General features: G+C 62.9%; 2 protein-coding genes across 3 annotated transcripts; both read right to left on the bottom strand.

Annotated features, from left to right (window-relative positions):
• Nucleotides 1-1244: 1244 nt before the first annotated feature.
• Nucleotides 1245-5837, bottom strand: FAM50A (family with sequence similarity 50 member A). Of its 2 annotated transcripts, none has more exons than XM_057538954.1 (13): nucleotides 5601-5837; nucleotides 4280-4364; nucleotides 4082-4181; nucleotides 3663-3808; nucleotides 3153-3229; nucleotides 2975-3041; nucleotides 2757-2818; nucleotides 2436-2512; nucleotides 2154-2208; nucleotides 1915-1963; nucleotides 1752-1822; nucleotides 1547-1657; nucleotides 1245-1436 (listed from the first exon to the last, which is right to left on the bottom strand). In XM_057538954.1, the coding sequence occupies exons 1-13, from the start codon at nucleotides 5709-5711 to the stop codon at nucleotides 1428-1430; spliced, it is 1020 nt and encodes a 339-aa protein (XP_057394937.1). In that variant the 5' UTR covers nucleotides 5712-5837; the 3' UTR covers nucleotides 1245-1427. The 2 variants fall into 2 exon arrangements, with proteins under 2 accessions (XP_057394937.1, XP_057394938.1); XM_057538955.1 differs by lacking the exon at nucleotides 5601-5837 and adding an exon at nucleotides 5384-5523.
• Nucleotides 5838-6456: 619 nt separating this feature from the next.
• GDI1 (GDP dissociation inhibitor 1) lies at nucleotides 6457-12363 on the bottom strand. Its single transcript, XM_057538104.1, has 11 exons — nucleotides 12189-12363; nucleotides 10921-11028; nucleotides 10687-10786; nucleotides 10410-10544; nucleotides 9740-9938; nucleotides 9362-9493; nucleotides 8711-8810; nucleotides 8205-8376; nucleotides 7760-7904; nucleotides 7580-7634; nucleotides 6457-7489 (listed from the first exon to the last, which is right to left on the bottom strand). The coding sequence occupies exons 1-11, from the start codon at nucleotides 12231-12233 to the stop codon at nucleotides 7337-7339; spliced, it is 1344 nt and encodes a 447-aa protein (XP_057394087.1). The 5' UTR covers nucleotides 12234-12363; the 3' UTR covers nucleotides 6457-7336.
• Nucleotides 12364-12818: the final 455 nt, after the last annotated feature.

The following is a 12818-nucleotide window of genomic DNA, read 5'->3' as shown; positions in this document are numbered from 1 at the left end:
CTGGTGGCTTCTCAAACAGGGCAGGAGGGGGTTGGCACAGGCCAGAGGATCCCCTCCCCAGGGTTCCTGGAACCCAACAAAAAGCCCCATCGACTTCCTCAGAGTTGTTCCCCACATCCAGGACTGAGGGTCAGGCCTGGCCACCCCTCCCTGCTGTGCCCCAGGTGCCCAGGCCTAGTCTACCCTCCTCCCTCCTCCAAGTGACCCTGGACGGCCCCGCCCCAGACACAGGGTAAGGAAGCCCAAGTGACAGCTCCTAGCTGCCAGATGGGCCTCCCCAGGCCACGGCTGAACAGGACAGAGGGCCCTGCCGCAGAGGAGGAAGGCACAAGAGCCTGTGCACCCGGCAAAGCCTGCCACCACCGTCAGATCTGCACACTGGCCAGGGAGGTGGGCCGGACCCAGAGCTGAGACGCTCCCTGCCGGCTGGGGTCTGTCCCATCCCCTCTGCCAGGTCTCAGGCAAGAGGAATAAGGGGGGAGCAGGGGTGGCGAGCTTACCTTCCTCAGCCTCCCGGAGCCGGGCCCAGGGGAACCAGGGGAGCTGGCCGCCAAGGCAGGGCAGGAAGCAGGAGCACGTGCCCCCAAGCCAGTTCCCCCCCTTGGGGCCGCGACAGCGAGCAGCCCCAAGGCAGCGTGAGCAGAGCTGGCCGTGGGTGGGGTGGGCAAGCCGTGAGTGCAGGCATCCACGGCGGCCTTCCCGTGTCCAGACTGGGGAGAGATGCTGCGACAGGGACACAGGGTGGCTGGGAGCCACAGGACAGCCGTGTCCCTTATAGAACGGGCAGCTAGGAGACACAAAGGAGCCCAAAGTCCTGGGCAGGAAGCACGGGGGGGAAGGCCCTTCCTACCCATGTAGGTGCCGTGGTGGGGACGAGATGGCTGCAGGGACAGCTGGGCCTGCTGAGGCCCCAGTGGATCCCAAATATCCCTTCCACCCTCCCACCCCCGCCAAACACACACTTTCTTGCAAGACACAGAGAGCAGAGATATTGTATAGTTCCACTTATGTGAAACTTCCAGAATAGGCAAATCCATACAGACAGAAAGTAAACTAGGGGGTGCGAGGGGCTGGGGGGCGGCTGCTAATGGACGTGGGGTCTCCTTTCGGGGTGATTCACATTATGAACGTACTAAGTACCCCTGGATGGTACGCTTTCAAATGGTCACAATGGTGAATTTTATGTTATGTGAATTTTACCTCAACAACAAAAAAATCTTGAAAATAAAACGCACAACAGGTGCTCCAGCTCTGACGCGTGTATCTCTTTGTCGTAAAAGAAAAAGGCGGTAAACAACAGCGCCAGGGGCAGGGGCTGAGCAGGTCCCGTCACGTCTCGGGAGCGGGGAGCCGGGCGCCCGGAATCCTGGGGACGTAGGGAGGGGGCCGCAGGGAGCCGGAGGAGCTGGGGCCGCGCTGCTGCCCCATCACCGGATCTGGTGCAGGACCAGGGCACAGAGAAGGAAAAACGAGCTGAGCAGGGCCGGGCGGGCCTCCTGCCCGGCAGCCAGGCCAGCTCCCACTCAGCACTCGAGGGCTGCTGTACCGTGTACTTGTCCCACTTCTTCTCAGGGTCGTAGGGCTCCCAGCGGCTGGCAGGGAAGATGTGCTTGTTCTTCTCGTACCAGCTCCGCAGCACCACCTTGCCCGCGTGCGACTGAGGACGGGAGGAGGGCCGGGCGCTGCAGCTCAGGGCTCAGGGCCATGCAGCTGGCCCCCTCCTACCCGCGCGGCGCCCCCGCCCACCGTACCTCATCCTTCTCCACGGTGGCGTCGCTGAGCAGCCGCACGTCATCGTGAACGTCGAAATTGAAGAGGGGCCCTGCAGGGACAAGGAGACAAGAGGCCAGGCCCCCTCAGCTGCCACCCTGTGACACGGGCAAGTGGCTGGGGGGTGGGGCCGGGCACACTCACCGCTCTTCCCTCGCGCCTTGGTGACGATGAAGTCATAGAAGCTGTGGTGCTAGGAGCAGAGGGCAGGAAAGCGACGGCAGGTGAGCCATCTCGGCCGCCTGCAAGCTGGGCTCCAGCCCTGCCCACCTGAGCCGAAGACCCAGAGCAGGCGGGGCCCCCCTCGAAGCCCCCGGGTGTGCCACAGCCCGAGACCCTCCCCGCAACCCGGGCGGGGCTGCGGGGACAGAGAAGGGACTCACGTGGGGTATGATTAGGTCCTCCTTGATGTACATGAGCTGCTCCACCCCTGCCGACCTGAGGGAGAAAGGACCAGGAAGCAGGTGGCCAAGGACACCGGGGCACCAGAGCCAGGAGGCAGAGGCCCGCGATGCTGGGAGGGGGATGGGAAAGGGGGCCCGGCCCCCTTCTCAGGAGCGCGGCGCCCAGCGTGCCGCGAGCAGCAGCTGCCACCTGGGGTCCCGAGCGCCAGGGCTGAGGCTGCAGACTCCGGTGCACCCCGTCGCACGCCCGCGCAGCCCCACCTGAGCTCGCTGAAGTCTTTGCGCAGGATCTCGAGGGCCTTCTGCAGGAACTGCTGCATCGTGTTGCCCTTTTTCATCTGTGTGAGTGACCCGAGAAGAGGCGAGAGGGAAACCATGTGGGGAAACCAACCGAGGAGTTGGGAAGGGAGGACGGAAGCCCGGAACCCTCCTCCCTGCTCCCCCCGAACCCCCAGGGGCCACCCACACCAAGGGGCCTGAGGGCTCTGTCGGGATTGACAGCTCCTTCCCACCGAGTCCAATGGAGGCTGGGCCCGAAGGGCGAGGGGCATGGGGCACGGGGCGCAGGCCCCGCAGCGTCACCTTGACTGTGCGCCGGTGCCCAGAGCCATCCCAGTAACTGAAGGTGATCTCGATCTCCTCGCCTACAAAACAGAATTGTCTCTTGGCCTCCAGACCCCGGTGTCCCCACTCCCTGCCAGCTCCCTGGGGCTCGGGGCACTGCCCAGAGCAGCGTTGGCAGGAGAGCGGGCGTGGCTCCCAGCCCCGGGCCACGTGCATCCCGCTCCAGGAGCCCTCACTCTTGATCTTCTCCTGCTTGGCTTCCCACTCCTGCCGTAGCTCCTCCCGGAGCCGATTCTCCTCCTCCTAGAAGAGAAAGAGGCAAAGGAGGGAGGCCCAGGGCTGCCCAGCGGGGCACGCAGGGCCCCACTTCCTGAGCAAAAGCCTCTGCCAGGGTCGGGGTCAGGCCGCCTTTACCTCCCGATCTCGGTCAGGCAAGAAGCTCGTGTCCACATCTGGGTTCTTCCCCAGTTTCCTCTTCTTTGCGGTGATCTCTGGAGCAAAAGGAAACACAAGGGTTTCCGTGGTGGCCTCAGCCTTCCCGAGTCGCTCCTGTGGCCCCTTGTTCCCTTGGGCAAGGCCTGCACTGTCCAGCGAGCAGCCACTTACTTTCTGCGGCTGGGTCAATTTACACTGAAATTATTCAAACAGAATTAAGTTTGGTGCCCAGCCACACGAGCCCCACACACCTGCCCAGGGACCGCACAGCTGGTTCCCACTCAGTCGGCCACCGAAAGTGAGCCCCCCACTCAACTTTGCCGTGGTGAAGACTTGGCCCTTTCCCTCCTGCCCCAACTTGTGAGGTCCGGGACCCCAAATGCGGCGGGCCGTCGAGGCTGTTGGTAGATGTGCTTCTCCACTTGAGAGCCAGAAGCCAGGACAGAGCTCTGCCAGCGGGACCGCACCCCGTCCGCAGCCTGCCCTCACCTTCCCTCTCCAGCTCCTCCTCGTCTATGGTCACCTCCTCCTCCTCCTCGCCTGCCTCGTCTTCTTCCTCCAGGGTGAAGGACAGGCTGGAGATCTTCCGCTTGGCCTCCTTCTTGCGCTCCTTCTCGCGCAGCTTCTCCAGCTTCCTGCCAAGGCATGGGTGGCCGTCATGCATGTCCCCACCCCCGAGGCCCCTTCCCCGACCCAGAGCCACCTGTGTGCTCAGTGCGGGTCCCACTCAGCGCAGGCCCAGAGGAGTCCTACTGGCCCGGGGCACTTCAAGTTCACGGGCAGGGCTCTGATGATGACGAAGGGTCTCCCTCCCCTTCCACGTGCAGCACCAGCCTGACCCGCCCCCAAGCACGAGCCCCGCCCCCCGCCCGGAGGGGGAGGCTGCCGGCTGGGAGGAGGCGACCCACAGCTGCAGCTCCTTCGACTGCTCCTTCTTCGCCAGCTGCTTCTCCCGCTCCTTCACCAGGGCCTCCTGCTTCGCCTTCATGTCGTTCAGCGTCACAAGACCTGTGAGGTGAGGAGACGCGGGGGCAAGAGGCGGTCACCCAGAGTCAGCCACGCAGCTGGCCTCAGCCCGGGAGCGGGGACACGCGCGCCTTGCTCACCCACGGTGCTGGACTTGAGCTCCGCCTCCACGGCATCGTAGTGCGCAGAGAACTTCTTGTCAATGTTGGATTTCATTATGTTCTCCTGTCCGGGAGGGAAGGCAGCAGTGAGGGCCACCTGCCACCCCACCATGCAAGTGGGGACCTGGGTTCTAGTCCCAGGTGTGTCCCTAGACTCACTATGATGTGACCTTGGGAAAGACACGTCCCTTTCCCTTGACTGATGGAAGGCTCCACGGGGCTGTGAGAGGCTCTTCCAGTGCCGAGGGGACCAAGTGGGGCCGTTTCCCCGCGCCATCTGCGCTGCTCCGGCCCCTCCACAGGTCCCGCTGGGAACCAGAGCTCACTCAGTGGTCTGGAGCCGTGGGTCCTCCCTGCCGTTGGTGTTCTTCACGCCCAGCTCTTAAGCTGAAGCTCTGGAGACCCAAGGCAAGGAGTGACAAGGGGAGCAGAGAGTGGCTGACGGCCGAGCCCCTCACCGAGCAATGCTGCTCCCTCTTGGCCCCAGATGTTGCCAACAGCTTCCCACGAGGCCTCCTCACTCCAGCCCAGTCCCATCCCACTTGGTACCAAGCAGGTCCCTCTCTGGCCAGCAGCCTCCACAGGAGGTGGCCAGCAGAGAAATGTACCTCCGTCCCGCCACTGAGTTCGCACTGAGACGGTGGGGCTGGGGCATGAGTGTAAACCGAGGCAGCACCAGGCCTCGGCATGCAGCCGCTTCCTTGGGCCCGGCTGCCACAGCACCTAAGGCCTGCTCTCCCCTTGCGCCGAGTCCCTCCTCTTCCACCGAGTCGCCCCCAAAGGCCTAAGTGGAGGGCGCCTTCCTTCCTGACGGCCCACTGCCATTGGCCACTCACTGAAGCCCTTAGTGAACCGCGAGCACCCCAGATCTTCCTGCCTGCCTTTGTCCCGTGGAAAGGGCTCCAGAATGAGTCCGGTGCATTGGCTGGGGCCCACCCTTCCTGATATCCATTGAGTCTGGGCCTGACTCTCAGGGCTGAAGGGCCAGAGAAGGAATGCTCGGTGCCCTCAACGGTCGCCCCAATGCCAAAAACGTAGCCACTGAGTGTGGCTCCTTCCTGCTGGAGGCTTGTCACAACCTACCTCCTCTCAGCCTTCTGCGTCCATTTTACAGATGAACAGACTGTCGCCGGCTCATTTCCGCCCCTTGCTAGAGATCGGCGAGCAACGGTCCCAACCCCCCCTCGCCGCCCGCGCTCTGCTCCCGCTCCCCGGGGCCCCGCGAGACCCCGGGCGGCGGGAGCAGAGCACGGGCGGCGGGCCGCGCGCATGCGCCGAGGCATCCCGGCCCGGCCCGCACCTCCGCGATCCTCTGCTTCATCTGCTCCATCTGCTCGCGCTGCTTCTCCCGCTTCTTCATCAGGTGCATGGCGCGGCCCGCCTCGCTCGCGGCACCCTTGTACTGAGCCATGGCGGCGGCGACAGCGGTCCGGCCAAGTCTCAGGGGCTGCGCCGGCTGCAGAGGCGGCCTTTTAGTCAACTAATCTCAGCGCCCTGACGTCCGCCTCCGGGAGAAGCGCTGCCACCGCGCGCCGCCCCCGGCACGTGACTTCCCACCGCCCCGCCCCGCCCCGCCGGCCGCCGGAAGCTGGACGCCGGTCCCTCTCTTTATAGGTTCTCCATCAGTTCCTGAACAATAACCGCCGGTACGAGGCTGGGTCCCCAGTCCTGCTTCCCTGTTGACCCCAAGGCTGGGCCCCCGGGCCCTTCACTTCCTCGATGTTGATCCCAGTCTAAGGGCAGATCCCCCCAATCCCCTCGCTGCCTCCCTGCCTGAGGGCGCCCTGGTTCCCCCTGCTTCCTTGGCTTTGACTCCCCTCCCAAGACAGGGCCCCAGTCCCGCGTTTCCCCAGGCCACGAGGCTGGGCCTGCGCTTCTGCTTCCTCCACTTCAGCCCCCACCCCAGGCCAGACCCCTCTCCCTCGAGTCCTCTCACATTAACCCCTTGGGCAGGGTGATGTGACCTGTTTCCTCTATAGGCCCTTTCAGTTCAGGGCCTCTGCAATTTCCTGATGAAGAAAGTCACCTCTTATAGCCATCAGGAGCAAAGCTAAGCCACACGCAGTCCCAAGCCTGGGTAGGAGAGCAGGACAGCCCAGGGAGCCAAGGCCCCGCCCCAGATGCAGCTTTGGGGAAATAAAACTAACGATATGGGCTCAGGTTTCAACACAGTTTTATTGGGAGGTTTTGTTTTCTGTGAAATACACTAGAGGCTGGGGAAGGGGACACATTCACTTTGCGAGATAAGGGTCTCCCACCACTAAGGGGAAGGAATAGGGCAGGGCACACGGGGTTTGGATCCATTTTCCCACCTCCTTCTGCTTTGCTCACATGTCTTTTCTCTCTCAGCAAGTACCAGCAAACACAAAGACAAGAAACAAAAACCAAATCAACCTCCAACGGGGCCACACCCAAGCCCTCTTCCTTCCCAGGCTGCACCAGGGTCGCCAGGGTTAGGAAGGCCAGGCCAGGGTAGCTGCTCCACAGCCCCAGGCCGCACCGTGAGGCCGCGGGGCACAGTGCCCCCTTCTCACACAGGGTGGGCCCAAATTAATAAATTAGAATAAATTACGGGAGTGGGGTAGGGAAAGGACTGCAACTTTGTGCTGGGAGGGCCCCTTCTCTCCAACACACAAGAGCTGGTGGGGGGAGGCAGGGGGCATCTCCAAAGGCCACTAGAGCGGGGGTAAGAGCGGTGGGGGCAGAAGTCAGCTTTTCCTCCACGTTCCTCCCAAACAGGGCAGAAGACTTAGGGGTGGGGGGAGAGACACACACAAGGAGAGGAACCCCCTTCTCCCAGAATAAGGAAGGGCCAAGAAAGAGGATAACCAACCCCCCCCCCCCGCCGTCTCCCAAACCATCACTAAGGTTAAGGATTTGGTCAGTGAATCAATGAGGTGGGTGACAGGAATGTGGTGGGGGAAGCAGAGGATGCTGGAAACGGGGGTGCCCAGCCACGCCCATCTCCCCAGCCCTTGAGGAGAACAGGCTCAGGTTGGGGCAAAGGGCACCAGGGGCTGGGGCGGGGGTCGGCAATCACTGGTCAGCTTCTCCAAAGACATCGTTCTGTTTGCGCTTCATGTTCTCAAAATCAAAAGCAGAGCCTGCCATGCGCTTGTAGATGTCTTTGATGTCGTTGCAGGTTGTCTCAAAGTGTGTGGTGGCATCATAGGAGCAGGAACAGAACACCTGGAAAGAGCCAGCGCCCAGGGCCCGAGATGAGTTGGGCAGGGGCCCTGGGCAGGCAGCCAGGAGCCGGGGCCGGGACAGGCTGCTTACCTGGCTCTCGGAACCATCGTCGATGGGCTCATACAAGTCACTGATGGCCACAAACCTGACGGGCAGATGGAAGGGACGAGACAGGTCTCACAACCAGCCTTGCCCTCCCTGATGCCCACCCTCCGGCTCCTTGGCTCCCTTCCTCCCCCCAGCTTCAGCCCCAGCCCCCCAGCCCCTCACTTCTGGTCAATGGGCTCCAGCAGCTCCAGGGCCGGCTCAACTTCCTTTTCGGGCTCTGCGGTCTCCACCGTGGTGCTGGCGATGGCAATGTACTTGCCCTGCGCGGCCACGTTGTGTGCATAGGAGATCATGCACACGTAGATGTCTGCCCGCAGGAAGGGCTCGGTTAACGCGGGCATGTGGGGGACCGAGCTCAGTTTCGGCCCGCCCGCCCGCCCTCGCTCCCCAGCCCTGCAGAGCAGGCAGCATGCAAGCTGCCGCCCTCCCAGAGGAGAAGAGGCCAAGCCAGCCAATCCCTAGAGCCTCAGGTCATGGGGACTGCAGTGTGGGGCCCCGTTCTTCCATGGAGGGATCTGGCAGAGAGCCAGCCCCCAGGCTGAGGGGGACAGGCCTGAGCCACACCAAAGAGAACACGCTGGAGGAAGTCACATGGGGCTTGGCCTACCTGACTTCCTGTTGACCTGGTTCTGGGGGATGATGATTTGGCAGGAGTTGGCATCGTTGGTGTTCTTGATGGGGTGGCTGAGGATACAGATGATACGGATAACCTGGCCAGCCTTCCGCACGCGGTCTGGAACGTAGCTGGGGTCACAGATCAGCTGCTTGCAGCGGGCCACCTATGAAAGCACCAAAAGGCCTTGTCCCTACCTAATCACACCCCTCGGTGTTTCAGGGCCCGGACTCACGATGAGGGTTGGCAGCTCCGGCAGGCGGGACACTCCCACAACGTGCAGCTTCCTCCTGCACCTTGGGGAGGGGGGCCCTGATACGCAGATGTCTGCCAACAGGATCGGCTACATAGTCTTCTTCTGGAGCCCCGGTCCCCAGCCTGGGGCCCTCAGAGCCGAGCAGCAGCAGACCCAGCAGAGCCAGGGTCACTGGGAAGAGCGCCTCTAAGGAGGGGGCGAACCCCGCCCAGACCAGCGTGCCTGCACGGCGGGGACGGCTCACCTCTCCCTCGGACTTCACGCCCACCACCTTGCCATTCTCCATGATGATGTCATCCACGGGTTTGTTCAGCATGTAGGTCCCCCCGTAGATGGCACTCAACCTGTGGTGGAGAGAGTGATGGTGAGGGCGCCCTCCCAGGACAAACGGGGACCAGTGCTATTGCACCACCTGCCCCTACCAGCACGAGGGTGCAGAGAAGGCGGCCCCAGGCAGGCAGAGCTCAGGAGACCTGGTGGTCCTTCCCAACTCTGTCACCACCACAAACTCAGGACTGAACCTGGAGTGCTCCTTCCTCTCTGGAGCTTAACGCCAGAGTGTTCTGCAAAGGGCTAGCGTGAGGGTGGCTCCTCACGGAAATGTTCTGGGGGACAGAACGAAGGGCTCTGGAGAATCCGACTCGAGGTTTCCAGGCCCCGCGCACAGTCCTAGCACTGCCTGACTCAGGCCAGGAGCCAAGCAAGCCCCCATTTGTGGTCCTTCAACTCTGCACGTCAATACCCCACTGTAGTGCCATCACCCAAGGATGGTGTGAAATGAACTAGGACCACAGTGGGGAAGTACAAAATGCTGTGGAGATACCCAAGGGGGCCGTTTCCATCGTTGGCCTCAGTCCTTCTTGGGACCGCCAACCAACCAAAGCCACGCCCTTACCTTGCAAAGCCCTGGGGCAGCTCGCCAAGGCCATAGAGTGGGTACAGGTACGGGCTCTTGCCATACCGGGCCAGGGACTCGCTGTACAACTTGATGCGGTTGATGGTCTCAAGACAGGGCTGGTCCAGGTAGCTGGGGGGATGGGGTCAGAAGAGGCTCCAACAGCAGGACCCCCAGTGCAACCCACCCAGGCACCAGGCCAGCCTTCCCACCACCCTCAATGGCCCGGGGAAGACCACGGGTCAAATGTAGGGAAGAGACAGAAAAGGCGACAGGCAAGCGAGCACGAGGCTGAGTACAAGAGGCCAGCAGGCAGGAGCAGGGAGGGCAGGGTGTGGGCCGGACGAGGGGTGCTCTGCCATGCCGGTTTCCCCTCACTCATCGGTGCGGTAGAGCGCCAGGGCGTGGCCGGTGAAGTCGATGACATCCTGGCCCAAGTCAAACTTCCGGTAGACGTCACGCATGCTGGTGTTCTGGGGGTCGACGCCCTCGAAGGTCTTGGCGTCATTCTCATCAAAGTTTGCCACAAACACAAGGAACTTGCGGAAGCGCCGTTTCTCAAACATGCCCATCAGATCTACGCGGGCAACGTGAAAACAATCATTGCACCACAGACAATGAAACTCTCCATCCCACTAAGCAGGCGGAGCAAGCGGGCACCCTAGCTCCCAGCTGAGTTCTCTTGCTGACCCCCATGTGACCTCAGATTAACCCCTCTGTGCTTCTTGGCCTCAGCTTCCCCATATGTACGAAGAGCGAGTCGGGCTGGACAGGCTCTGAGGGCCCTCCCGGCTCCGACACCTGGGGATGTGTCACTAATCAGATGGAGCCCCTGTCAAAACCTGAAGTCTGTCAAGGACCCCACATCCCTTCCGCACGTGGACTCCCCTCCTGGCAACCAGTGGGAGGCATGGCCCAGGGCACAGAGGGACGACAGAGCAAAGGGCTTCTGGTACAGCGTGAGGAACGTGACCTTGGGCAAGGGGCGCCCTGCTCTGGACAGCTGCCCCCCCCCCACGATTCCCTGGCTCAGGGGACCCCCACTCACTAGAAGCCAAGGCTTCGGTCTCGGTGGACGGTACTTTGTAGATCTTGCCCCCCTTGTAGACAAAGCTGCCCTCCACCACCTTGAAGTCCAGATAGCGTGTCACCTCTGTATACAGTAGCATCTTCACCAGCTGTCCTGCGGGGTGGTGTGGGCAAGGCAACAGAGTCAGCGTGGCTCACTCCAGAAGCTCTAGCTGGTCTGGCTGCCCTTCTCTGGAGTCTGACCCTCCTCTGGTCATCCCAATCACCCCCCATAATACCTCCTTCATCTCCCTCACCGTTGGCCATGAGGAATTTGGGGATCAAGTCAACGTTCCAGTCTCGGCCCCGGCCCATCGTCTCAGGGGGCCCCTCCAGCAATTGAAAACGCTTATACAGCTGCAGGCAGGAGAGAGAGACAGAGATGCACCTCAAGGACCCCACCCCCCGCCCAGAAAACCTGGGGAGCTGCTTCGTTCTGCACCCCACGCGCGAGGTTAACAAGGGATGGGCCTGGGCCCCAAGCACCCTACCTCCTCCAGGGGGGTGATGGAGGAGCTCTCGCCCCCATAGTAGGGGTTCCGGTCCATATGCAGCACCTTCTTCCCGTTCACGGACATGATACCCGACAGGATACATTCCTGGGCGAGGGGCGACGTTCACTGCACTCCTACCTGCCCACATTCCCACCAGCAGCGCTGATGTATTCCCCACCCCAACCCTGAGAGGAGAGCAAAGCTGGAAGGACTGTGCCCCAACGGACAGCTCCTTCCATCCGTGGCTGGTCGCCTTGCCTAAAATTGGCGGTGGTGCTTCATTTGACCACGGTTTCCTTTCATAACCTTGCTGGGCAAAAAGGTGAACAAGGAAGAGAGTATCCAGCAGACACACGCACGGTCTTCCAACAACCCAGATACCAAGCAAATCATCTACCTATGTAGAGCCCCACAGAAAAGCAGATAAAACACAATGAACCACAGGGAAGACCTAACTGCACAGCCAAAGGGACCCAAAAAGGAATTAGCATGGTACTGAAATCCCAGGCCCCACCCTGGGCTGCTCTTTCCTCAAAGAGGAGAGCCCCTGACCGTGAGCCTTCCCAGCCACGGGAGGGGCTTCTGCGCCCGACTGAAAGGGATGCATCTCTCAAGGCAGCAGTCCGAGGGGGTCTGGGGGAGGGTAAATACCCTCACCAGTCACTGTCACCAGCCCAAGGACAAAGGCTGCAAATACGACTCAGCCTGAGGTCTCCACGGGAAACCGGGGTGGGGTAACGGGAATGTGGTCACTGCCCCCACTGCTGCTCCTTCTGGAACATTCCATGGGTCCCCGGGCCCCGAGGCGGGATGAGGGCCCATCCTGGTGAGGTCCCCCGACCTGACCGGCGGTCCTTGTACTACTACATCCCCACCAGAATTAGCGCAAGATGGTAGGTGATGCTGGGCTGGCCTTGGGTGGGGGCCGGGTGGGCGGGGTCAGGGAGCAACAGGAGACATCGGGGCGAGCGGGGGTGCGTTTTCCGGCCCTGCCGGCCGGAATAGGGAGGACGGGAGGGGCCAGGGGTCGGGGCCCGGGGAGTTGGGGGGGGCGGCCAGAAGAGGGGCCGCTTCTTGGAGATGGGCCATGGCAGTGGGTAGAAGCAACGTCGAGGGGGGATGGGCATGGGGCTGTCTTTTCGGGGACACGAACGCCGGGGGCGGCAGCGCCGCGATGGCAATGATGGGAGGATGGGGCCGAGGGCTGCAGCATCCCGGGGAGGAGAGGGCGATGCGGAGCCCCGGACGCCAGAGGCCGCACTTACGGTAAGGCCGGTCCCCAGCACGATCACATCATATTCCTCGTCCATGGTCAGGCCTCGGTGTCAGCTCCCGTCGGCTCCTCCTCCTCCTCCTCCTTCACCGCCGCCGCCGCCGCCGCCGCACTGGACCAAAGATGGCGGCGCTTTGGCCGTAGCCCGACCCCTCCGCCGCATCAAAGAGTCCCGGCCCCTCCCCGCCCCCGCCGCGCCGACCGGGGCCACCGCCTCCCCGGGTTGTCTCCCGTGAGGGTTGCTGGGGCCCGGGCCCCAGCACCAGCGCGGCTCTGCGGGCAGCGCCCGCTCGCCAACGGCCCTGAGGGGAGAGCGGCGGGGCGGGGCGGGTGGGGCGGCCCGGCAGCCGGTGCTGAGGTCCGCGAGGGATCCGTGCGCGGGAGCCGCACGCGCCCCGCCCCCCGGAAAGCTCAGCGCGGCCCCGCGGTTTGGGTGCGCGCCGCTGCGGCAGCCCGAGGCGGCCCCCTAGGGACGTGGGGGCGGCCATTGTCGCGGCCGTCTCCAGCCCCTTCCCGGGCGCTGACCGCCCCCGCCCTCCTTTAGTCGGTTAGGGACGCAGCTTGCTAACAACCCTCCCGGCCTCCCCTGGCCCCCGGAAAAGCAGCCCGCAGGACGGACCCG

The sequence above is a fragment of the Balaenoptera acutorostrata genome, chromosome X (genome assembly GCF_949987535.1).
Source record: "Balaenoptera acutorostrata chromosome X, mBalAcu1.1, whole genome shotgun sequence".
In the NCBI taxonomy this organism is placed as follows: domain Eukaryota; kingdom Metazoa; phylum Chordata; class Mammalia; order Artiodactyla; family Balaenopteridae; genus Balaenoptera; species Balaenoptera acutorostrata.
This window is presented reverse-complemented; position numbering and strand designations above follow the sequence as displayed.